The following is a 25,977-nucleotide window of genomic DNA, read 5'->3' as shown; positions in this document are numbered from 1 at the left end:
TGTGTGTGTGTGTCTGTATGTGCATGTATATGTATATGTATGTGTGTATATAGGCTTAGGTATCGGACGAATGTATATATATATATATATATATATATATATATACACATATTCCGAGCTGTCCCGTTGAGCATGTTCGCGATTTTCTTTTTTCTGGCCGGTGCCGTGTTGCGTTCATCAACGGTGACAGCATGCCAGTTGAGTCTGACAGTATACCAGTTAAGTCTGACAGTATACGCACGTGTGGTTTTAGGCATTACGGATACGAGTAATATATTTCGATGTTACCTTTTACGAACATTCTAACGCCTGCTGCGATGATTGTCATTGCGATACACGTGACTTGCGCCATCCACATGCTACCGGTGCATTCAGATAAATTAGAGGGGCGGCACAGTACGTTTTATTCCGGGAACTTATTGGTGTTCACGAGAACGAGATGTTCCGACAAGGAAACCTAAGTGATAATCAAATCGATCCCATTCTTTAGCATTCCTAGACCCGCGATCGGCAAACGTAACTGAGCGACCTGTCCGCGTAATCGTTGACGCGTCATACATCAGGTTATGCATCATAATGTTGTCATTAGCATGGCAGTGGTAGACCCGGTGATTCTTTTTTTAACCCCTGCGCGTGCACGAGTCCACAAATGCCGTTTCGAATCTGCTTATTTGAGTACGCCATTTTTGATTGCGTTTAATACTTGCATGGAGGACAAATACCATCTCCATGTCCTGGTTCACTCAACACACGCACTATAAGATGTTTTACGCACAGTTTTCCCCGTCCCGTGCGCGCTATTGCCAGCTTTTTGAGACCCGTATATGTCAAATGAAGTTCGCGCTCTGGCGTCAGTTTGGGCCCTTGTAGCGTTACAGCCGGGTGTGTGCAAGCATCCCTCGCCACGCTCCCTGCACTTCACGTCATACCTGCGTACACGTATACCTTCATAGAAGGCCGCTAATGTGAACGGTGCGCACCGTTCTGGTGACCTCGTTTGGCCTCCCACTCTGAATTATCAAGGAAATACATGATTTGGAACAGCTTAACTCGTCTTTCCTTGATAAAGTTCAACCAGTACATCCAAACATAATGCAGTTATATTATGGTCAGAATCAGAATTTTAAAATCACGCCAAAAAACCAGGAGCTCAATACCTTTCTCACTCGCATTACAAAAGTCGTGTCTTTTTCCCTGATCTGCTCCGCCTTTTCTCTTTGCAGCAGTCAAAAAAGCAAGTAAAAAGAAATGTTGGGTCAACATATTTGACCCTATACCCATTTCCACCACCTTTACTTTCCGGCCTTTCGGATTAGGAACAACTAGTGTCTATTTCACAGTTTACGCTTTGACGCACAACATAATTTGTTCATCTTGTCCCATGCACACAAGTTGCCATGGCCCGGGCCCCCATTCATGCAGGGATCCAGTATGGCTCGTGTCTCTTGGAAGCAGCATGCAGTGGATGCGTTTCCAGAGTCAGCCACGGAAGTCTGCAGCTCGCAAACGTGACATCCAGCAGACTGGAGAGTGACCCGATAAATGTATTCATAAAGTTCTCTATCAAAGCCTTGGCACAAGCACCGCGAAACGACAGCCGTCCGCGTTACAACGCGTGGCAGTGAGCGGCCACGCCTGACCTGAACGACCAGGCAGCCCTCCAAACACAACGGTCGACGACGGCGAAGCGCCGCCGCCTGGAGAAACGATCATCATCCACACCGGCACCTGGCGGCGAGACGACGGGGCGGCAGCGTGCCGACCACCGCTGCCTCAAGCTCCTCTCGGCGGGCGGCGGCGCGGCGCCTACAGCTGCACCACCGAGCGCATGGCCTTGCCCTCGTGCATCATCTGAAGAGGAGTGGGCACAACGGGTCACCGGCGCCGTCCGGGCCGAGCGGCGAACGCGGCGCGGCGGACGACACGGGGCGCGTTCAGTGAGGGTCCTGGCCGCTACGACACGAGCACGGGTGGGAAGAAGAGACACGTGGGACTCCCTCTCGCCCAGCCGGACATGGCACAGCTCCATCAACTGGAGACGCACGGGTGTCGTCAAACCAGCTCGAGATGTTCCCCACACAGGGCCAATCCCAATGACGAGGACTGCTGGAAACAGGCTAGAAGTCTTCCTGCCAGATCACCACTACACTTCTCAACCACTGAGCTTACAGCCGTGACTTGCAAACCCCTCTATCGCGCATGACGACATGCGCTCTGCTCAATATCACAGCATGCTGCTCTAGAGACGGCGAGGGAAGGGGGGGGGGGGGGAGGCGACGAACAGCACGAGACCCGCGCCAACCTGGCCGCGATGGCACACCGGTCTGCCCCCCCCCCCCCCCCAGCGGACCCGGTACACCGGGCCAGACTCAGCCCAGCCCACATCATGCACGACGGGAGTCGTGCTGCGACAGTGCCGGGAGACACGCAGCATTATTGCCGCCAATGGATGGGGAACGACTTCGGTTCAAAGCCACTTCGATGTTATTGACACACACTTGTGCATCGTTTTGACACACCAAAACCGTCTTGCGAGTAGGACGTATGAGGTGTCAGTTAAAATTTACTAACTATTGTGTCTTAAAACAACCAGAAGAGTTTCACGTAGCGCAAACTACAATGAATATATATATATATATATATATATATATATATATATATATATATATGACAGAAATATGCGCGCGAGTGCCTCCATCTCCGTATCAGCTGCGCGCCTGACTACCAGCGACGCCCCCCCCCCCCTCACCTGGACTGTCGCGAGACCCACTCGCCCCCCCCGCAAGTGCCGCCCCACGCCCACCTTGAACGCCTCGTTGATCTCGGTCAGCGGGAAGTTGAACGTGACGAACTCATCCACCATCAGCTTCTTCTGCATGTACTTCTGCACCAGCTGGGGCACGGCGTCGCGCGACTTCCAGCCGCCGAAGGCCGTGCCCTTCCAGACGCGGCCGGTCACCAGCTGGAAGGGGCGCGTCGAGATCTCCTGGCCGCTGCCGGCCACGCCGATGATGGTCGACACGCCCCAGCCCTTGTGGCATGACTCGAGAGCGGCGCGCTGCCGGCACGGGCCGGACGAACGCGTCAGAAGACGCCGGCGAGCGGACGGGCCACATGTCGCCGCATGGTCGGAGGTCCGTCGCCCGCAGTAGGCGTCACAACTCGCGCCGGAGGGACAGACAAACAGGACTGAGAGGAGAGCCTCTGTTATGGCGTGCCGTGATGTGTATATGTAATATGTGAGCCATTCATCGCCGCAGCAGAAAATCGCAACACACAATTAGATAGCGAGTTCTCAGCCAACGGTCAAGAGCTTAACCACCGCGGATTTACCGGGACAGAATACAAGCATTTACATTGCATCATGCCGGTCAAGAAACGAAGCTTATCGTATCATATATGCTCTTCCGAAATCCAAGCCGCCTGGCCTGGGGCTGGGGTGAGAGCTGGAGCGGATCAGCTGCTCGGTCTGTCCGGGACCACGCCTGATCCCTTCCGTCGAGTCTGCGCCCCTCCCCCTCCCCCTCCCGATGGTGTCGCCCAGGCCGCCAGCACCGCTGCCCACCATGGTGTGAATGTTGCCGATGCACTCGAAGGTGTAGTCCAGCCCGCCGTCGGTCAGCTCGGCCAGCACCTGCTGGATGGGACGCTCGTGCTCCTTGGGGTTGACGAACTCGGTCACGCCGAACGCCTTGCCTGCCGCCAGAGGGACAGACCGTCACCGGCGGCGAAGACCGGCCTGACGGAGCGGAGCGGAGTGACCAACCTACAGTCCCACAACACAGAGCGCCGGCCAACGGAGAAAGCTCCAGCGAGCGAGGAGAGGACGGCTTGTCGGCGTCATGCATGGAAACGCCCACAGAACAGGACGCGCGGGCCGTTACCTGAATCGCAGACGGCTGTGATGGTGACAAGCCGGGCTAAGCACAGACAACCAATACCCGACCGCGTTCGGAACGACCAGTTGACCATTAAAAAAGCGTTCCCCGTACGCCCCCAAATAACGGCAGTAACGCCCCCAAACAACGCCCCAGTCCCCCGCCCTTTCTATAGAGACAATCCCGCCGGACAAACGGGCCCCTCCTCAGCTCTCGCCCTGCTCCCCGAACCCCGGCCGGCGGCCCCGCCGGCGGTGGCGCGCCCCCTGCTCACTCGGCTCGAACTTGTCCGGGTTGATGTCGACGCCGATGATGCGCGCGGCGCCGCGTTCCCGGCAGCCCATGGCGACGGCCAGGCCGACGGCGCCCAGGCCCCAGATGGCCACCGTGCTGCCGGCCTCGACGTTGGCCGTGTTGAGCGCGGCGCCGTAGCCGGTGGAGATGCCGCAGCCCAGCAGGCACACCTTGTCCAGCGGCGCCGCCGGGTCCACCTGGCCGCGCGCGCACGCGGTGAGGCGGGTCAGACCCGATCATGAGGGGATACAGTGCACTGGCCGTGCACGTTCAGGTGGTGGCACTCCGTGGTCGCCGCGTCTCAACGTCGCGTCTTTTTTTAGCGTTTCCAACCCCCAGAACATATGCGACTTCAAAGCTCAACAGCATCTTGCAGGATACACAACCCGGTGCCCCAGAACAGCCCAAAACCGAGACAGCGCGGGTTACATGCTAGGTGACCTCACTCCACAGACCGACACGGGTTGGGTAAGGTAACCGAACTTCACAGACCGACACGGCCGGGGTAAGATGACCTCACCTCACAGCCATGGGTAAGATGATCTCACCTTACAGACCGACACGCCGGCCACTACGGTGTACTCGGAGAAGCTGGAGCAGCCCATGAAGTGGAACAGGGACTTGCCCTTGCAGGTGAAGCGGGACGTGCCGTCCGGCATCACGCCGGCGCCCTGGCAACATCACACACATCATCAGACCGGCGCCCTGGTCACCCGACACAGCGGCTACGCACAGCGGCTCCGCGAAAGAACCGAGTCAGTCGCAGTCGTCCCACGTGACTTGACACAACGGAGAATTACGTGCTTCCCATCGCCCCTGCACAACATGATGTCTACGAAGTGGCGTTTGCCTGGCAATAGCAAACACGACGTAACAGGCTCCAGGAAACAGTTGGAATAAGCCTACGCGCAAATGGCTCGAAAACAACGCTACACCAGCTCCCCCGACACATCACACCTCACGCTGGGCGAATGACGTCACGCGGGGCAGGACAACCCGAAAGAGCCGCACAATGTAACGCAGCAGGCGTCCGGCCAGACCGGCTGCTCTCCTCCCGCATCACATGCACGCCCCTCCCCCCGCCCCCCTACAGGGGGATGACGGCTCGTTCGACGCCGGCGCCACGTGGCGCCGTCACCGGGCGCGCCGTGCGGCGGCCCGCCAGCCGTACCTGAGTGCTGCGGATCTTACTGCACAGGTTGGTCTTCGGCGACTTGCAGAACTTGCACTCGTAGCACTGGGGGATGTACAGCGGTACCACGTGGTCGCCTGCAACACGCCGCGCGCGCGCGTCAGTGCGATAGCCTCTCCACGATACCCAGCACGTCATGTCCACGTCACGCGGTACTGATGACATCCTCGCGAAGAGGCAGAAGGCGCGTCGCGGCACCACCCAGTCAGACCGCTTCATGTCGTGTTTCGTCTCTTCGCGGCCGCGTCACGATGCCGCTCAAAAGTGGCCAAGGTTCAAAGTGTGCCAAGACAAGAAACGTGCAGCGTAAGTGCGACTCCCAAATAATTGGCCCACGTCTGTGGCCTGGTCCACTCGCTTGCCTCTCCTCCACGCCAGCAAAACCAAGGGCTGACCATATGACGGCGACGATGACCACGTGCATTACCGGCCACCGTCTGTGCCCACCAGACAATCGGCAACTAATCTGCAACGATAGCCGCCACTTGGAGCGGCGAGAACAAACACTCAACCGCAGCCAGACCTGGTATGCACTCGCGATAGCGGCCTGCTTCAACCCGGCCCCGGCACCGGCTTCGCCCGCCTCCATCAGCCGCACGGTCGGCTGTCGGCCGGCCCCGACGGGCTAGTCATTGCTCTGCCGCGGTCACACCAGGCGGATTAGACAGAGTCCGACTGTCGGCCCCGATGGGCTAGCCAACGCTCCGCCGCGGTCGCACCAGGCGGATTAGACAGAGTCCGACTGTCGGCCCCGACGGGCTGGCCAACGCTCCGCCGCGGTCACACAAGGCGGATTAGACCGAGTCCGACTGTCGGCCCCGACGGGCTAGCCAACGCTCCGCCGCGGTCACACCAGGCGGATTAGACAAGGTCCGACTGTCGGCCCCGACGGGCTGGCCAACGCTCCGCCGCGGTCACACAAGGCACAGGACAGACAGAGTCCGAGCGACCGCCAGCCCGGCAGCGGCGTCGTCGCCGTCGGACGGACTGGCCAAGCCCTGGTGGTACGGGTCTGAATGGGACGGGCCCGAGGTACGGGAGCACTGGTCTGAATGGGACGGACAGTCTGAGGTACGGGAGCACGGGTCTGAATGGGACGGACGGGCCGAGGCACGGGAGCTCGGGTCTGAATGGGACGGACAGTCTGAGGTACGGGAGCACGGGTCTAAATGGGACGAATGGCCCGAGGGGTGGGAGCACGGGTCTGGATGACACGGACTGCCTGAGGCGCGGGAGCACGGGTCTGGATGGGACGGACTGCCCGAGGCGCGGGAGCACAGGTCTTAATGGGACAGACAGCCCGAGGCGCGGGAGCACGGGTCTGAGTGGGTCGGACGGGCCGAGACGTCGGCAAAACAGGCTTGAATCGAACGCATGGGTGAAACAGCCGATGTATGGGACTGGCTGTAAGTCGATTTGACACGTTATAAGTCTGCTATGAAACCCAAACCAAGCGTGCATAGTGCTCGTCACGAACATCCCACTGCACGTACCAAAGACCGCTGTACCGAGAACCAAATTTTCGACGAACCGGTGGAAGCCGTGATCTATCTCACCCCCACCCTAATCAGGCTTCGCAGTCGCTGCTCAATGGAAACAGCCTTACCCGCACCGAAAGGGGATGCCTGAAGAGTGAATGACACTTTGATCTAGTGATAGCTAAAACGGGCGTGTGCGACGCGAAACGGCGCTGCATTATGCAACCACTTGGCGATGTGTCGTGGAGCGTGGCCGGCTGCGCTCATGTGGGGTCCACCCATACAGGGATAGGGTCATCGTACCCTGTCCCTGCGCCGGCCGATGGGGAGACAAGGCCATCGCGCCCCGTCTCCGGGTCAGCTGACGCAGAGATGATGCCACGATGCCGTCCCCAGGCCCGCTGACACGGCGACATGTCCACGGCACCGCGCCTCCGGGTCGGCTGACGCTGAGACAAGGTCACGGTGCGCCACCTCCGAGCGGATCGAGCCCGAATCAAGGTCGCGGTACCCCGTCTCTGGGCCACCGCCGGTCGGCCCACGCCCCGTCTGGCAAGCGATCGTGTAAACACGGCGGCCAGTCTGGTCCACACAGCGCGGCGCGCGCTCCAAGGTCCAGTCCGGCGTCAGGGGGACGCCGGCCAGCGCGGACCAATCGGCGGCCACGTGAGGCCATTAGCCCAACCTTGAGGCCCCGCACGCCCGAGCAGGGCCTCTCCGCGGCGGCAACGCAAGGCGAATCATGGAGACGGGCAGAATGACGTTGCAAATCCGCTGTTCGCTGCAACCGAACACCGCAACGTCACACGGGGGGCGGGGGGGGGGGGGGGGAGGGATGCAACAGCACAGGCACGCCTTAACATGACCTGCCGCTCCGGCCTATACTCATGAAGGTGCAGCTGACGCCAAAACTGTCTAGGAAACGGCTACCGACGTGTCAGCATGGCCGCCACAAAGCTTCGACCAAAGGGGCCTAATACCATGAGAAAGAGGATGGGGATGGCAAGGGGAACGCACGGGCAGCAGCAGCCGACTTTGATATCCAAACAATAAGTGCGCCTGCCCTACATTTTGTAGCGCCCCCACGCCTCTGCCAATGCGTGCTAAACATCAGCGCTGACGGACGTCTGACAGGAGTCAGCTGGGCGGTGGGCGGGCCCCGGGCCGGACTCACCGGGTGCCACATGTGTGACGCCATCGCCGACGCTCTCCACCAGGCCGCCTCCCTCGTGACCGAGGATGCAGGGGAACAGGCCCTCCGGGTCGTGGCCGTCCAGCGTGTAGGCGTCCGTGTGGCAGACGCCCGTGGCCAGCACCTGGCGGCGGCCGGTCGCCCAGCATCACAGTATGGTCGGCACCAGTTGTGCGCGACTGTGCGCCACTGCGCGCGAGCGTGCGCCACTGCGCCTGACTGCGCGCGACTGTGCACGGCCGGCCGAGCGGCACACCGGCGGTCAGCGCCGCGTACCAGCAGCCACCATGGAAAACTGACGACCGGTGCGGCGCGCTGCCGACCCATACAACACGTGTGGCAGCCAGCGCGGCACATCACCGGCGGGACCGGAACGCCGCCGATCGGCGTCAGACATCGCCGGTCAATGCAGCGATGCGGTACATCACCGGTCACCACCCGCCCGCGCGACACGACGCTAGTCAATGCGGCATACCACCACTCAGTACGGCGCATCACGCGAACAACTACTGGGCAGCACGGCAGGCAAGAAACAATCACAGCTAGGCACTGGCAAACAAGGTATGCCACGCCAGCAATCACCGGTCCGCACGGGGTCCTGCATCGACCGACACCGGTCAGAGCGGTACAGCACACCACCCCGATGGCCAGCTAGCCATTGAACGCCGACAAATGACGGACGCCGGCTCCTGAATAAGTGATCGCTGTATTTTTCCATCGGGGTTATTTCAACAGCAGGTTTCAACTGTGCTCTCTGGTCCGTGCTAGTGGTTGCGCCCGAAAAGGCCACAAAGAATTCGGCACTTGGAGGCGTCCTAAATACTATCAAAGGCCCAGCCGCTAACCAGATTGTTTCACACGAGGAGAGAGACACGCTGCAGTCGAACTGACGGTCAACTGAGGCCACGGACTGGTGATCGGGACAGACCAGTGCGACGACTGGCGTGGCGGCAGCCGCCCGACGCCACGACAGAGGTGAGCGCCAACACGCTTCAAAGCGAGCAACCTGAGCAAATAAAGCCAGATGCTTCCAGGGCCCGGACGAAATGCCCTGAAGCCTGAAATGGCTTTATTTTTCTGTTCCACCCCACCACTTCTACATCTTTTTCTGCTTAGATTATACGGCCCTGGCATCCACCCTTCCAAACACTCAATATCGGCAGATGCATGCATCAACTGGGTGAGCTGGACCAGCCGCAATCAGGGATCGGTGTAGTATACAAAGCCGTCTGTACTTCACTGAAGCAAGGCGTGCCGGCGATCTGGTGGATGATTCGAAGCAGCTGGTGAGGTCTCGCCGTGACCAAAAATTACCGAGCTATCGGCCCCGCTTTTCCACGCGTGCTGTTTTAGCTTTTTCCCAGCCCATAAATTTAATGTCTTTGGTTTGGTCAGGTCTCACGCGGCTGCTTAGCGTGGGGTCGCATTCTTGACATTCATCCCTTGAAAAGTTCTGATTACAAAGTTATCTCTTGTTAAGCTCATCTGGTGAGGATTACGTTCTGTCTGAAGTCCTGCTCCACAGGTCTGATTGCGGTTAAGTTTCAAATATCGCCACAAATTTCCATCCTAATTATTACCAGACATGTCAGCCCTAGTGCCATCACGGGTTTAGGACATCTTAGGTTTCTCATTTTCATGTCACAAAAAGGAGGTGTTCAAGCAACTTTCACCCCGATTCACAGTCTCGAGCAAATGGGCAGAGTAGGGGAAGCACAAGGAAAACACAGTGGCTTGGTCTCAGTGAAATCTTGTAATTTGTTATAAGTTTTGTGTGGCTAGGTTAATACTTGACTCCTCTAAGTCAGGTCAAAAGTCATTTTTGCTGAAAGTTGGCCCATTTCTGCTTTACCTGCTGATATCACAATCCATGCAAGGTAGAGCCACACAACTTACCCAGACATGTTCTGCAACTACTAATTGAGAGTGTTGTTCAGCAGTTATGCTTAGCAATACTATGGCCAATGTGGGACTACACAAATGTACCAATGTGGGACTACACAAATGTACCAATGTGGGACTACACAAATGTACCAATGTGGGACTACACAAATGTGCCAATGTGGGTCTCACTACAACCACGATCAGCAGATTCATCACTTCCTGGTGAGTTTTGGGGCCCAAACAGGCTGTGGCTGTACACCATCCTCAACCCAGATCAGGCTGGCTGTCCTTCCATTTATTGTTCCTAAAAAACATTCCCTAAGAAACCAGAAATGCTGGCAATACATTCTCATACATACCAACTTTCTAATACCAAGACAAATACATACTACATACTGCCCGCAATCCATTGCTGCTAAAAAACATCTAATCAGAGACCAGAAATAGAGGAGAAAGATATTTGATGTCATAACATGCCAATGAGTGGCCCACATAAATGGAAAATCTGGTCATGATTACACTATTTTCCATGTATGTACCAACAAATAGCCCTATGGGCTACATTGCCCCTGCCCCACCATCTGGGCAAGGGACAAGCAGCTAGTATGGCTCCTATGTGCCATAGGCTGCCTGCTGATTGATATCCTAAGCATTTAACACTGATAACCAGTGCATGTTCAGCACCAACAGTATGATAAGGCATCTAATTATCCATTTTACATGAGCCACATTCATACATCTCAAATACTACATGTCAAATACAATGAATATAACATAATCAAATGAGGCTTTCCATCATCAGATGTGGCTATTGTCCCCAAAAACTCAAAATCACAGCACACACCATCAGGCGACAAACACACACCACTTTCAACTGCAGTTACCTTAATTCTGACCTCCCCAGCCTTCGGTGGGGCAACCTCTATGGTCTCCAAAGAGAGCTTCTCCTTGGCTGACCATGCCACAGCAGCCTTGCATGTGATCACCTGCCAGAACAGTTAGAAGATTACCTAGAATAGCCACTGGTGCAAGGGATAGGCACCCATGTTTGAGCATACAACATACACTCATTGCTCTTAGAAACTGGTTGCATCAAAGTTGACAACATCTATAAAACTGCATTCATGCAGCAATTTGTATGAAAATAAATTTAGATAAAACATGCCGATAGGGACATCAGAGTGACAATGCTTGGGATCAGTCATAACATAAGCACTGCAATTGACCAATTTTAAGTTTATCTGCTAAAAAATGTACGCAAGCGTGGAAGGCTCAAAGAACAAGTGCATCATTCCTATAATATGTACTAAATAACTGGACCAGCACAGGTATCCCGGATACGCGAGTGTCATGGAGCAGGGCGATCATAGGTCTCCAAGCGCCAAAATTACGCGGGCGACGCGAAACCATGCACACTTTCACCAGAAGAAGCCATTGCGAACCAAGCTACAAACCTTTCCCTTAGTGTCAGTCATTTTTGCAAAGATTAGTTGTCTCTGACTATCAAGTTTTCACGATACCCCGCCCGCAGAACAACACAACACGCTGCTCTACCACCGGCGAAACCGAAGAGGAAGAGCGCGGCACGACGTACGTAGAGGCGTCATGTGCATCTGTTCAACACAAACCAAAGATACTTATGCTTAGTCTATGGCCACCAAGCAACGTAACGTACTTAGCTAGTGAATGCTATTATTCGGTCAGCTCTGAGATCACTCGACGATCACCCAATGAAACAGCTTACTTACAGCAGCGTCACAGCTGCGATAGGCAGCTAAGAACATTTTTTATGATTAGACTTCAGTAATCTGCTGCAGAAATATGAATGCGATCTTATTGCAAATTTTCAGCCATTTTGGATGTTTTTATACCGTCAAAGACACTGAAAATTTTTTTTATATATAAATGGGTAGGAAGGCTTGGCGCATTTCTTTATTCTTATGTTGCAGGTTGTTAAGAAGACACATAGTAATAACTACAATAAATTCCGGTACTTTTCGGCTTATTCAAAAGCCATGAAGATCTTAAACAGCATAATTTAGGCAAATTAATTTAAGAAATGACGAGATCAATTGTCGGCTCGCTTTATGTCTTCAGTCTTTGTTTTACATGCTCGTCTTGAATTGTGCTGCATTATTATCTTGATCAGCTATGCATAGAGTAGCGCGGAAGAGGCGAAAACAAAATGCGTGTAAATTGCCTTGCTTCACCGAGGCCCACGAAGGTGTTTGGGAACCCTTTGGGATTTCAGGGGTGGTGCGATGGGCCTTATCCCGTCGGTTTTGGGTGCTAGTGACATTTCCTCCTGCCTGTTAACTTTTTAAAAATCCACCAGCCTCAGCTTCAAGTGTAGTGTTTTTGCTGCCATTCCGCAAGCAGCAGCTAAAAGTGTCGTGAGCCTGCACTACACTTGCAGCAACCAGAGGAAAGATTTATGAGCCGTTCTGTGCCTTGGACATAGGTAGCAGTACATAAATCTGAGGTACGTGTATGGAGTAATACAAACATATGCTGGGTATTGCTTTCTGGAATACACTGCGTCAAATCCTCCGTAGGCACCACATTTTGTAGACATTTTATTGTTACTAGCTGTGCTTGGACCAAATTGAAGTGCTGTTTGGGTTTTTTGTGATGCTTTCAAGGCCTCTTTGGCTATGGTGACAATACATTTATGTGTTGATTAGAGCTCTAAATTTGCGGCTGCTTTGTTTCATATACTTATTTAACCTATGTGTTAGGTGTCTGTTCAAAGTATATGATGCTTTTTCACAGTTCAAGATTTGAACAAGCCTTAGCAGGTGCCATGGGCATATTGCTTGTTCACACTTAATTATCATGCTTTACCTGGGATTTGCAGGCATTACAATGGATGACAATATTGAAAAACTTGTTCTGCAAGGCTGTTCTTGGGCAAGGCTGCCCACTCATGTTAAAGAGGTAAGACCAAATATTTATCATTCATCATTTTGGATTGCAGTAGTAATGTGTGTTGTAGCATTTTAATGAGATGCTTCAATGTCATCTTGAAAAGTGAAATGGAATTTAAGCATGGAACAAGCATTGTAGACCATACAAGCTCAGACTTCCATTTCAAGACAGGTTTAATGTCCTATTGTTGTTGTGACCCCTGAGAGTATCTACACTGGTGGGAATCTGAGTACTTTACAAATTCTGTGAGGTAATAAACTTTTATTCAAATTTGCTGACTGATTTGCTCAGTTTGGTTACTAGAATAGATTGCCGACTGAACATTAATGAAGTTAGGAGTTTGTTTGAACTGTATTGTCATGCTTGCACCAAAAGTGAAATATTGGATGTGTTGAAAAAAGAAGGAGAGATATAGAAGTGGAGATAAGTTACTTGTTTAACTTACTTTTGGCTCTTTGTTAGGCTAAGCAGTATTATACCCATATGATACACAGAATACCTGATGTCAAATGTAAGTGAAAATAAACCCAATTATTGGTTTTGTTTTTCAGTACCTGGGCCAGTCACAGAAGGAATATGAAAAGCATGTGCTGGATGTCAGCATAAAAAACCAGCTTCGCCACAAGGGAAACCTTGGTAACTGCAAGAATGCAATGTCTTATGATATCTGGTCATCTAGCCCATGGCTTGAAGGGGAGGAGTCTGTAACCTAGGAATTGCGTGTCATATGTTCTTTATTACTTTATTTTATTGGCTAATGCATCATCAGTGCATGAGTTAGCCAGTAACTGCAGCATGGGCATACATGTATTTTGTTTGTTGAAGTTGTTTAAATATTCTGCTCAGCTCAAGTGATATGTTGATTGTTAAATGATAGTGAGGAACAGAGGGTAAGAAAGCTGTAATTTTTCCATGCAATGTTTTTTACCTGATTCTTACCAGAAAGCTGGTTATTTCCTTCCTTGTGTAGATGAGAGTAAAGGTATATTAAAGGCTGCAAGGTAGATAATAGCTTTATGGTATCATGACCATACACTTGGTCAAGTAAAGTAAAGCTCACTCATCAACACCACAGCAAGCAATCATGGGAATGGTGCTTGGCCATGCTGCCCAGCCCAGCCCACCACATTGTGGTGTGTGTTATGAGATTAGTTGGACTAGTGTCCATTGCTGATCTAAGTCCTGCATGGGCCAGCTCTCAGAGCAGTGTGTGATCTGGAGTGAGCCAGCACCCACTTCTCCAGTGATCTGATTGTGGTGCTTGGGTGGGCCCTCAGTGCAGCGCGTGTTCCGGGATGAGCCGGCCTACTACCGCCAGCTGGTGCAGTACAGCCAGCAGCACCTGATGCTGTACCCGTACCACCTGGCCGACATTGTGGTCAAGGGCCTGCGCCTCAGCCCATTTGAGTACTACATCAGTGTGGTGCAGCGGATCATGGAGCAGGAGCGCAGCTACGACTCGCTGCCGAACTTCACGGCCGCCGACTGTGAGTCGCGACCGTGGTCTGGGCGGTGTCAGTCGCTCTTACGGTCCGTGTCGGTCGCTCGTGGGGTCCGTGGTGTCAGCCGCTCGTGGGGTCGGTGGTGTCGCTCTCGGGTCCGTATAGTCGCTCGTGGAGTCGGTATCAGTCGCTCGTGGGGGTCGGTGTCAGTCGCTCGTCGGGGTCGGTGTCAGTCGCTCGTGGGTCCATGTCGTCAGTCGCTCTTGGGGTCCGTGTCAGCCACCCTTGGGGTCCGCTAGAGTTGGTGTCAGTTCGGTTCTCACGTCGGTATGTGTTGTGTCGTAGATGTCCGCGAGAGACTTCTGTTGGTTTGAGACCACTAGCTGTTCCACTGTGATGACATTTAGTTGGAGAGCTTGCTGGTGTGTGTGGTAGGGATGATTTTAGAAGGTTTGACTCAGTCCTGTCTCGCTCCGCCCGGATCATTGGTGAATTCACTGACTGTTGCCTGAGATATTGCGGGGATCGCCGCATCTTCGACACGATATCTCGAAGTCATTCTCCAACGTTAGAACCGTTGTCATGCTCATATTAAGGCTACGGGCGTTTACCATCTAGCGAACCTGGAAGTCGATGGTTGATGCTGTAAGTTGCAACAGTCGTCAGTATCTTCGTACAGGGACTTTAGAGGCGTGCTGTCTATTCGTCCTGGCACCTGGCACATGTTGGGGGCGGCAGTTATCCCCACCTGTCCACCAGCGCGTGATCCGCGCGTCCGAGCCGACCGCCGGCAGCCGACACGTCACCCCGCGCCGGCAGGCCTGCGACTGCTGGGCATCGGACGCAACCAGTACATCGAGCTGATGAACCAGTGCCGCTCGGGCCTGAAGCAACGCATGGCCTTCCGCAAGCGGTCGGTGCGGCCGCTGCTGCCGGCCAAGCCCGTGCCCGTGTTCATCGACCCCAGCTGGCGGGTGGACGTCGGCCTGGTCATGGAGGACGACATCAAGGTGCGGCGGCGGCGTCGGCGGTCCCGCGCGGCGGCGCGTGGTGGGGAGCTGGGGCGGAGCGGTCCGTCAGGCTGGCGGGCTGGGCCGGGGGCTAGACAGCTGATGGCGGCCGATTCCTCGCAGTGCGTGTGGCGTGTCGATAAGACGGTAGCAATAGCCTTATTCCTCGGAGAAAAAAAAACAGGAGAACAGATATATAGATACGTTGATACTCCAGCAACGTGCCTTTATCAAAACGAATAGCAGAAGTGAAAAATTCACTTCCGATTTTTTCAATTTTCACTTCCAGCAGAAGCAAAAAATTCCCCTCTGCTATTCGTTTCGATAAAAGCGTGCTGCCGAAATATCAACACATCTCTATGTCCATTCTCCTGGGTTTTCTCCGAAGAATAAGGCTGTTACTACTGTCTTATCTAGGTCAGTAATGTTCCTCGCGCATGCACTGAACAACTTACGCGTTTCGTGTTCTGGGATTTGGCAATGTTGGCGGGTCCTGTGAGGCTGGGTGTCCTTCTCGCGGGACAGGTGCAGACGTTTCCGGAGCACGAGCGCGGCAGACCGATTCCCCGATCGAGGAGCAGAGCTGGGGTGATGTCACGGTCGCTGCGGCGGACACGCCTGAGTGAAGGGACCCAGATCTGTGCATGTGGCTTCCCGCTGCTGGTGGCACCTGTGTCTGACTGGCCTGGCCCGGACCCTGGCCGCACCTCTGACGGTACCTGCTGTTCCGCGACCCCTGTGCCGAGCCGATCTGACCGTCTCCTTCCAGGCTGATCTGAGCTGTGGCCGGCACCGTGTCCGCCAGCCTGCGGGGTCGACGCACCCCTGCAGCGGACCCAGCAGACCCGGAGCCGCCGTGACCAATCGTTTGCCCCACCGCCCGATACGGTGTGTGCCGAGGCTCGGCGCCCGCCCGGGGCTGGCGTCGGCTGACCCTCGTCTGCCCTCCAGGTGCTGTCCTCCGGCCAGAAGGCGCTGGTCGACCTGCTGATCGACAACAAGTCTCAGCTGGTGGGTCAACTGGACCACGGCGTGGTGCACTCGCTCTACTCGTAAGTCGATTACGCGCCGTTGACACGGATCCACTGATGCACGTGCCTTGCGCAGGATGTGTGCTCTGGGGTTTGAAGGAAATTTACACATGGCGCAGCGAGGATGAGTATTTACACTGTTGGACGGGTACATCGCACCTATACTTTGACACACTTACATTACATGAAACCGGAACGCAGCTTTTGCGAAGGCGGATAGCGGAAATGCTGTAATGTAGTTGGAATTACGGTGCCGAAATACTGTTGCACCAAATACCGTATATTTCACTGTCGCTGCTGCACTTGCCCCTCCCCCCCCCCCCCCCATAGGCCTCAGTTGTTTCTCCCAACTTTATGTGTCAACTGGCGGTGAGGTGGCTAATGACTAGTTGGTCTCTCTTCAGGAAGGGCCTGATCTACGTGGTCGTGCCGGTGCACGACGACGATCGGTTCTCGGTTCCACCGCTAGAGGGCTTCGTCATGAACCGCGTCCTCGGAGACTACTTTGAAAAGCTGCTGTACAAAATATTCGTGTCCATCGATGAAAAGACGACGGTGGCTGAGGTGAGGGATGCGCTCTGCATGCCCTCTGCTCGGGGAACAAGATTTAGTGGTGTCTGATCTCGCCTGACGGTGCTTCGAGACAGCCACGCACAGCTGCACGAAAACATTCCGCGTGAGCAATGCCTTATGTGCCGTTTGCTAATTTTCCAGTCGGTATTCAGGTCTCTGGAAGCCAAAGGGCGCCTTTGTCTGTTTTTTTTTTGCTTTTTTGTTTTGGTTTTTGGTTTTTTGTTTGTACGTCTGGCGCAGAGTACAGGTTTGTACAGGTCGTTGCTGACCTAACTTGGTATGTCCCGGTGGTGGTGCGTCTCGCTGCCTCTCCCCCCCCCCCCCCGGGCTGTGTGCGCCAGGACCGTCCGGCGGTATGACCTCCCCCTCTCTCTTACACTGCCCGGTCATGTGACACCTCCCCTCCGGCACCATCCGGCCGTGTGACACCTCCCCTTCGACACCGCCCGGCCGTCTGCCACCTCCCCTTCGACACCGTCCGGCCGTGTGACACCTCCCCTCCGACACCGCCCGGCCGTGTGACATCTCCCCTTCGACACCGCCCGGCCGTGTGACACCTCCCCTTCGACACTGCCCGGCCGTGTGACGCCTTCTCTCCGACACCGTCCGGCCGTGTGACGCCTTCTCTCCGACACCGCCCGGCCGTGTGACACCTCCCCTCCGACACCGTCCGGCCGTGTGACGCCTTCCCTCCGACACCGCCCGGCCGTGTGACATCTCCCCCTTCGACACCGCCCGGCCGTGTGACATCTCCCCTTCGACACCGCCCGGCCGTGTAACACCTCCCCTTTGACACCGCCCGGTCCTGTGTCCAGCAGCTGGCGGCCGTGCTCCAGATCGACCTGCAGCTGGTGAAGAACGCCGTCTCCGTCTACTGCCGGCTGGGGTTCCATACCGCTCGCCTGTGTGACACCTCCTTTCTGACACTTCCCGGTCGTGTGACACCTCCTGACACCGCCCGGCCCTGTGCCCGGCAGCTGGCGGCCGTGCTACAGATCGACCTGCAGCTGGTGAAGAACGCCGTCTCCGTCTACTGCCGGCTGGGGTTCGCGCGCAAGAAGGGCCCGCCGCCGGAGGAGCTGCACCCGTCCTGGCGTCACGTGGAGCGGCAGGTGTCAGCCGCGCCCGACTCCATCCTCGCGACGCCGGCCACTCCCGCATGGTGCGTTGACGGTCCCGGGAAATAGAAGGAGGGGAGCGAAAAGGAGGAGGGGGAGGGGAGGGGAGATGCTCTGAACTGTATGAGTGTTTGCCTGCCATGTAATGTTACTGGTGAGGGGGAGGGTTTATGAGCAGGCGATCACGGAACACAGACCTCGTCAGGGCAAATTCGGATGATTTGATTAGTCCATCGCATACTTAGATAGACACAGTATGTTTGACTTGTTTCAATGCAGAGGTTTCGTTCCACACTAGTGAAAGTCATGATGTGCCCACTTCAACATTCCAGAAGCTTCCAAATTCTGTGCTGGGCTTGTCAGCTGGGTTGCTGTAGTTACATCCTAATGATAGGACTCCTTTACTACGCTCGTCTGCCAGCACTGCTTTGACAGCCGTTCTGACAGTTTCTTCTGTCAATGAACCAAATGGTGCCGATCTGTCCGTGTGTCTCTGCTGGTGTCCTTCTGGTGTTGCCCGTCTGCTGGAGTCTCCCTGCCGACACTCTTCGACCAGCACCCCTCCGAACCCCTCTGTTAGCACCAGTGTCAGCACCACTCTGACACCCCTCTGACGCCCCCTCTGTCAGTGTTCCTGTCAGCGCTCCTGTCACCACTGCCGCTCTGACGCCCCCTTTGTGGGCCCCCTGTCAGCCTCCCTATCAGCACCGCCCCTCTGACGCCCTTCTGGCTCCCCTCTGACGCCCCTCTGAAGGCCCTCTGTCAGCGTCCCGTCAGCGCCGCCGCCCCTCTGACACCCGCGCGCCGGCTCTCCGCCAGCGAGGAGGAGGACGACCCGCTGATTCGGGAACTGCAGGAGGCGCTGACTGAGCAGCGGCTGGAGGAGACGGACGGCCCCGCCGCCACCGCCGCCGAGCCGGCGCTCGCCGCCGACGAGGCCCGCCCGCCGGCCCGCCGCGTCGCTTTCCTCTTCGACTCCACGCTCACCGCCTTCCTCATGATGGGTAACCTCTCACCGGTGAGCAGGGCGCTGGCCGGGCGGCAGCGACGGGCGATCCGTGCGGCCGTGATCTACGTGTAGTTTGAATGACAAGGCGTGGAGGAGGGTTGATGGGGTTAAGTTGTAATGATCGTGTCATTGTTGTGCGTGGTTGACCGGTCACTACATGTGTCTCCGCTGAGGCATGCCTTCCAATGGCCGCCCTGGAGGTTTATTGCTCGTGACGTCTTGTCTGACTGGTCCCGTGTGACTGGTGTCTCTGTGTCTGACGGGCTGGCCGTGCGGACCCCAGGGCCTGAAGAACCACGCGGTGACCATGTTCGAGGTGGGCAAGCTGCCGGACGAGTCGGTGGACTCGCTGCTGATAGAGCTGGACAAGATCACCACGGAGGAGAGTGAAGGCGAGGCCGAACGGTACTTCCTGCACGCGCTGGCACTCAAGCTGGTCATACAGGTGCGCCGGTGGTGTCAGGGTGTTTATAAGGGCGTGTGCCGGTGTGTTTGTGTGTGTGTGTGTGTGTGTCAATGTGAGTCAGAGTGCATGTCAGAGTGTGTGCTAGTTTGGGCGTCAGAGTGTGCCAGGGCGTGCGCTAGGGCGTGTATCAGGCTTTATGTACGGGTGTGTGTTGGGGAATGTTTGTTACGGTTTGTGTCAGGACACGTGTCAGGCTGTATGTCAGGATGTGTGTGTTAGGGTGTGTGTCAGTGAATGTCAGCATGTGTTTCAATGTGTGCGCCAGGGCATGTGTCAGGACGTATGTCAGGGTGTATATTGGTGTGTATCAGGGCGTGTGTCAGGGTGTATGTCAAGGTGTGCATCAAGGCGTAGGTCAGGGCGTGTGTCAGGGTGTATCTGGCTGCGTCAGGCCGTGTCACAGGATGGGCCGCCACTCTCTGCTTGGCTGCGCGTGACGCGATGACGACCTGTCGCGGACCGCTCTGACGTAATGACGCGAAGCTCCTATTGCGGCTATGCGCGCGCGGCATGTCCGCTCTCGCGTGGCGATCCCAGACACAGCGCGCGTCCCATGTCGTGGGCCCCCACCGCCAATGGTCGCTGAAGCCAGAACGCCTGACGTGCGCGTGGGTGTGGGTGGATGGATGGGTGTCTGTTAATCCCCACCTGTAGGTGTGCGTCACTGTTCGGCTGTGCATGACAGCCTCAGCGTTCGTCTGTAGATGTGCACACTTCCGTATTTACGCCCAGGCACGTGTGTCTGTGCCTGTGGCAGCACTGCGTCGCGTGTCTGATCAGGCCGATCCGGCCGGTGTTTGCCAGGTGCTGCGGTGCAACCCTCGGCTGCTGGAGCTGCCGCTGGACCTGGTCCGCTGCGAGAGTCTGCAGAGTCTAGATCCGGCCACCTGCGGCCGCCTCCTCAACAAAAACTACCAGTGAGAGGCAACGTCCCGAGCCTGTGACCGTGCCCGTGCCCGTGCCCGTGCCCGTGCCCGTGCCCGTGCCCGTGCCCGTGCCCGTGCCCGTGCCCGTGTCAGTGTCCGTGTCTGTCAGTGCCCGTGTCCGTGTCCGTGTCTGTCAGTGTCCGTGTCCGTGTCAGTGTTCGTGTCCGTGTTTGTGTCCGTGGGACCGACACAGGCATGGGTTCGTCTCGTTCCTGCCGGGCCCCCGGAGCGCAGACCGCAGTCAGCAGCGTCTCGATGTGGCAGCGAGAGCTGTGCAGTGTATGGGCATTCACATGTGCCGTGCGGGGTGTGTTCTGTTTCGCTCGGTATCCAGTTCTTGCGATCGACTGGTCTGATTTTGATGCGCCGCTTGGCGGCTTCGCGTAGATGATGGCGACTCAGACACTTCGGCGACATGGTGAGCAGAACGGAGTGCGGGTGTCTGTATGTTTGCTGACCGATCCCTCCATGTCGGCAGGGTGCTGACCCATCCCCCGTCGGCGGGGTGTTGACCCATCCCCCTTCGGCGGGATGCTCGCCCATTCCCCCGGCGGCAAGGTGCTGGCCGATTACCTCATGTCGGCAGGGTGCTGACCGATCCCCCGTCGGCAGGGTGCTGAACCCCCCCCCCCCCCTCCCCCGTCGGCAGGGTACTGACCCATCCCCACGTCAGCGGGGTGCTGACACATTCCACGTCTGCAGGGTGCTGACCGATCCCCCGTCGGCGGGGTGTTGATCCATCCCCACGTCTGCAGGGTGCTGACCGATCCCCCGTCGGCAGGGTGCTGACCCATCCCCCGTCGGCAGGGTGCTGGTCTCGATGTGTCCCCTGAGCATGGAGAGCCGGGCGCTGGCCTCGGCCGAGCTGCCGCCGCACTTCGGCCCGGCTGTGCCGGAGGTCAACTCAGTATGGCTGAAGCTGTACCTGTACCATCTGACCGGCTCAGGACCGCCCTCATTCTGCCTCACCAAAGGTTTGTCTGCCGACGTCACGCCCAGTTTGCAGTGGCGTGTGCTTGACCTCCGGCCGGGTCACCAGGCGACCATAATGCTCTAATGGCCTTGGCGGTGCGTGCGTGGATAGATGAGCCAACAGCCAAACTTGGCCAGCCTCCGGCCGAGGAGCGGTCTTCGCGCTAGCTCAGCCGTCCGCCGGCGAAGTCTGTAAGATAGCCGTGGCCGCGGCCGGCCGCCGGAGCGGGCCGTGACGCCACGCGCCGCTGCTGACGCGCCTGGCGCCCGCGCCGCCGGCAGGCAGCCGCCTGCGCTCGCTGCCGGAGCCGCTGGCGCCGTTCGAGCGGCTGCTGGTCACCACCTGGGGGCACGACCCGGTGGTGATCCCGGCCAGCAACGCGCTGCTCACGCTCAACGACGCCCTCTCGCACTCGGCCGTGCTGGTGCAGGTGAGCTCCCGGCTGGGGGCCGGGGGCTGGAGCGCTGGCGGCGGCAGGGCCGTCAGCCTCAGGCCGGAGGGGCACCTCCTCAACTCGGGCTACTCACCTCTTCCAGAGGGTCAGCTCTTGTGCATGTAACATTTGAGTGGTGGGTGAGACAGGACTGATGGGAAAACGTGTCACAAGTCGATTTAACGAATCTCATCATGGCCTCGGATCTCCGTGCCGTGAAACCGCAAGTTGCATGTTGAATGTTTACATATCTTATCAGATATCAAAACAGGGTACCACTGTGCGGCGACTTCTGACCAGACCCCCACAGCCTGGCATGCCTTGCTCTGCAGCCGTCTGTCGCCCCGCCCCGTGCATCCCGTGCTGACGCCACCCTGGGGCTTGCGTGTGACCTCTCCCCGCCCGCAGGCGTTCGGCTGGAGCCAGGAGGGGCAGGTGCGGCACGTGACATTCCCGCTGGAGCCGAGCGAGCGGCCACCGGCGGCCGTTGCCGCGCTCGGTCGCCACCTGGCGCTGGCCAGCTCGTGCGGATTCGTCAAGCTGCTGCGTCTGCGGCCCCCGCCGGCCGCCGGGCCGCCGCCGCACCCGGCGCGGGAGCCGCCGCGGCGCCGGCCGCCACCGCCCGCCTGGCTCCGCTCCGGTCGGCCAGCGCCCGCCGGTCCGTCGCCGGCCGAGACCCCGGCCGAGACCGCGGCCGGCCCGGCCGGCCACGCCGCCGCCGACGCCACCCACGCGGCCGGTCCGGGCGCGGTGGGCGGGCTGGCGGCGGTAGCCAGTGCGGACGCGGCGGGCGGGGTGGCGGCGGAAGCCGGTGCGGACGCGGCGGGCGGGTCCGGCCGCCAGCCGGCGTCGGACGAGCCGCGGAACGGTCTGCGCAGCCGGGAGGCGGCGCGCCTCCTGCAGGATGAGGTGGACCACGTGGCGGCGGCCGACCCCGCCCCCGCCGGCCGGACAGAGCAGGCCGACCGAACAGAGCAGGCCGAGCGGACAGGGAAGGTCGACCAAACAGAACAGGCCGACTGGACAAAACAGACCATCCGGACAGAGCAGGACGGGGACGACGACTGGGTGCTTCTGGGCTGCTTCTTCGGCCTACCGCTGTTTGACCTGGCACTGTGTCGCCAGGTCAGCCGGAGCATGGTCGAGGGTGACATGTTCCGGCCCGAGAGGTGAGTGCAGGCGGCGCCACGAGCGCAGAGGCGACCCAGGCTGCCTCTCAGCCTCCGATGTGAGGCCACTTCAGGTCGATGCAGCTCTGGGAGGTTTTTGTGGATAGTGTCGTTGCGAATACACGACGAAATAGACAACTAAGGGGCAGGGGACATCGACAGAATGGACCGTATGCTGTTGATGTTGGTAAGATATCAGCCGCCGTCGGCCATTTGGCTCTGGATATTTGTCCTACATTTCCCAGTGAGCTGTGTTTGTTTTTCTGATTTTCCCAGCTGTTTGTCTGAACTAACTCTCGCATCTAATGAACATGCAATGTGCCACCATCAAAGCGCGTGACATGTCAGGAGAAACGGTCCGACAGTGGCCACCTGTCGGTATTGAGTTAGCCGCTAAGTTCGGAAAAGAGGCCGGACGGCTTCAGTGAGTGAGCGCTGCGGGCCACGCCCTCAGCAGGCGACGTTCGAGCCTCGTGTGTTCTGCTGGTGCTCGAGCGGCGAGTTAGCGGCTAAGTGTATTGGGGGCTCACACTGCTTTGGTGCCCGCACGCTGCGTTGGTGTCGGCTGGCACATTGCGTTGATGATGACTGAGACAGTGCGGAGAATTTAAGTCAGGTCGCGGTGATGAGATGGTGCTGTTTTGCCGGGCACGTTTTCCGGTCACTCGCTGCCGTTAGTACCGGTGGTTCCCTTTTGCAGCCTGCAGCGGCTGGCAGAATTCAACGAGTCGTTCGGCGAAGGACTTCTAGAGTTCATGTTTCATTACCAGGTAAACTAATGCTCGGATCCAAACGGCATGCCGGGATCGTGTTCGTATTTGTATGTCGATGTTGTGGTATGTTTTTGCCTCATATTGGACCATTGGAATGTCGGGCAGTTCTTGGTCGGCATTACTGCATGCCTGAATCGGTAGCTTCCTTCGATGGCTAGGAAAATGTAAAGTTATGAAAACTATCATTCCTCCGAAGATCGGTATACAAATGGAGCTATGCCCGACCAGCGTTGTAAAAGAAAATTACGATTAAGTGGATTCGGACTTCCGGCCTGTCCGTGGCACCTCGTGGCGGGCACTGGCCCTGCGCGTTGAGCCTCAACTTGTTTTCGCAATCTGGTGAGAGATGGCACCACAATTCTCGCCCTGTCTACGAGTTTAAGGGTTTGAGAGATGTGTCTACTCGTGGTAGCTCTAACCTGGTTTAAGCGCTTACGTTCCGTGGCAGCGTATCAGTTCCGTGACAGCGTACCAGACTATCAGTCTATGGCTATCTCACTGGAAGTCGCACGTCGCGTGGACGTGCTAGATTCTGACTCTGTCCACCAGGCGGCAGCAGGGGCGACCACCAGCTGTTCGTCCGGTGTCCGTCTGCCCACGCAGAGTCTCGCCTTCTTCGACGGCGAGCTGACCACGTGGCCTAACACGTGACGCGTGACGTGACGTCTGGCGATCGAGTGAGGTGGCGTCCGCCGTGAGCGGCCGCAGCAGGGGCCAGGAAGCCCGCGCCGCCGGCCGGGCGTGTTCCGCCGTCGTGCACCCGAGATGCGCTGTCGGCAGGGTTGTGCCTGATGTCGATTACAGAGTGGCTTTACCTTACCATGGACACAGGTGTGTATGTGTGCAATCAATTAGGGAGTGTCACATATTGTACTAGTTTTAATTGATTGTGAACAAAGTGCGGTATATGTGTGTAAGTCATGCGGGGTACTTACTTCCATACACTTATTCTGCCATAGCCGAAAATCCTGTTACATGCTTTTGTCTGTGATGAGTGTGCTACATATGCTATGGAATATGGGTGCCTGGTGGGAGTGTTTCCATTCCAAATTATCCTGGGCTGTGCGTTTCACTGCAGCATTCCTGGCTGCTCTATAGCATTTATCGTCGCGGCGTCTGTTGTCTGCGTGATATATTTTGTGGGCCAAGATGTCGTTATCTTACACAGCGACAAGAGTGAGGACCGCTGTTTTAATACAAACCGCAGGGACAGAAAAGGTAAATCTTTAACTCACTGGTGGACCATTGCCGGGCCAATGTTTGGAACGAAAGTGAGACGTGGGGACCTATTAATACACAAAGCGGGTATGCACCCTGCGGTCTCATTTCAACGTACCTACAGTACGTCCAGCGTCTTCCTGCGAGAGTGACATACCAGAATCCATCTTTCGGGAAAGTTCTGCGATTCCGCGGCCTAGTCTCGCATTTCTGTTGCATGGCAACAGTCGTCGCGGATAGGCTGCGTGCTGTGCGTTCGTGTGGTTGATAACACCTGTAGTGAGTTGCACTAACTGGCGCTCCCGGCCTGCCCGCGGATCGTGTAATGCCTCCCGGTCTACGCCCCCGCTGATAACACCCAGCTTTGCTGTTCAAGTCGTGACTCGAACGTCGGAACGAAGCCAGTTGATATATTTCAAATTGGGACGGATTAAAGCTAGTCCAGCCTTGCTACTGAAGTTACTACGGCATCAGGTCATGCATGGATGTAATATCACAGCACGGACACCTATCGATTTGTCATGCACGATGCCTTGCGCCCGACTCCGATAGTCAGATTCGACCCCGAATCCGCCCAGCGAGGCATGGTTAGAGGGCATAGATTCCTCTAAAATGCATGTAAGAGGGTTTCGAAATTGGGTCGGTCGCGCCGGTGAGTGGTATCGGGCTATATAAGCGATGAGTGTCGCACAGACGGAATGGCCACGGGTGTAGATTCGTATTGTTTTGTGAGGGCCCTGGCCCCTCTAATATTGAGTTGACCCCCCACGCCTCAATATTGGCTCGGCCCCCTAATGTTTTTGGCTGGAATACTACGACAACGTGGGTAAAAGATGATCGTAAACCAGATACTATCTTCTTTGGTCTTTCTGCGAAGTGGTGTCCCATGCCACTCTAATAACAAAAAGTCATGGTTGCTCTCACCACAAGATGCAAATCGCAACAGCTGAGCGGATGAACGATGCGCTAAACTTCACATGCCTAGCGCCA

The 25,977-nt window shown here is 56.7% G+C and overlaps 2 protein-coding genes across 2 annotated transcripts; one reads left to right on the top strand and one right to left on the bottom strand.

The window, feature by feature from the left end:
- Positions 1-1,524: 1,524 nt before the first annotated feature.
- Positions 1,525-11,479, bottom strand: Fdh (alcohol dehydrogenase class-3 Fdh). The gene is made up of 9 exons (XM_037234036.1): positions 11,373-11,479; positions 10,803-10,904; positions 8,017-8,158; positions 5,344-5,441; positions 4,721-4,843; positions 4,153-4,369; positions 3,566-3,696; positions 2,804-3,058; positions 1,525-1,851 (listed from the first exon to the last, which is right to left on the bottom strand). The coding sequence occupies exons 1-9, from the start codon at positions 11,391-11,393 to the stop codon at positions 1,807-1,809; spliced, it is 1,134 nt and encodes a 377-aa protein (XP_037089931.1). The 5' UTR covers positions 11,394-11,479; the 3' UTR covers positions 1,525-1,806.
- A 654-nt stretch (positions 11,480-12,133) lies between these two features.
- Positions 12,134-25,094, top strand: LOC119110090 (protein FAM91A1). The gene is made up of 17 exons (XM_037233830.1): positions 12,134-12,400; positions 12,776-12,855; positions 13,398-13,482; positions 14,124-14,333; positions 15,108-15,298; positions 16,250-16,350; positions 16,734-16,893; positions 17,880-18,064; positions 18,840-19,038; positions 19,313-19,474; positions 20,300-20,412; positions 21,229-21,395; positions 21,676-21,824; positions 22,236-22,388; positions 22,665-22,996; positions 23,697-23,766; positions 24,319-25,094. Exons 2-17 carry the CDS (start codon positions 12,784-12,786, stop codon positions 24,418-24,420), a joined length of 2,451 nt encoding a protein of 816 aa, XP_037089725.1. The 5' UTR covers positions 12,134-12,400; positions 12,776-12,783; the 3' UTR covers positions 24,421-25,094.
- The last annotated feature ends 883 nt before the right edge of the window (positions 25,095-25,977 follow it).

This window comes from Pollicipes pollicipes, unplaced genomic scaffold (assembly GCF_011947565.3).
Source record: "Pollicipes pollicipes isolate AB1234 unplaced genomic scaffold, Ppol_2.1 Scaffold_7231;HRSCAF=8579_pilon_pilon_pilon, whole genome shotgun sequence".
Classification (NCBI taxonomy): domain Eukaryota; kingdom Metazoa; phylum Arthropoda; class Thecostraca; order Pollicipedomorpha; family Pollicipedidae; genus Pollicipes; species Pollicipes pollicipes.
The sequence above is the reverse complement of the archived record's forward strand: the minus strand, read 5'-3'. Positions and strand labels throughout refer to the sequence as shown.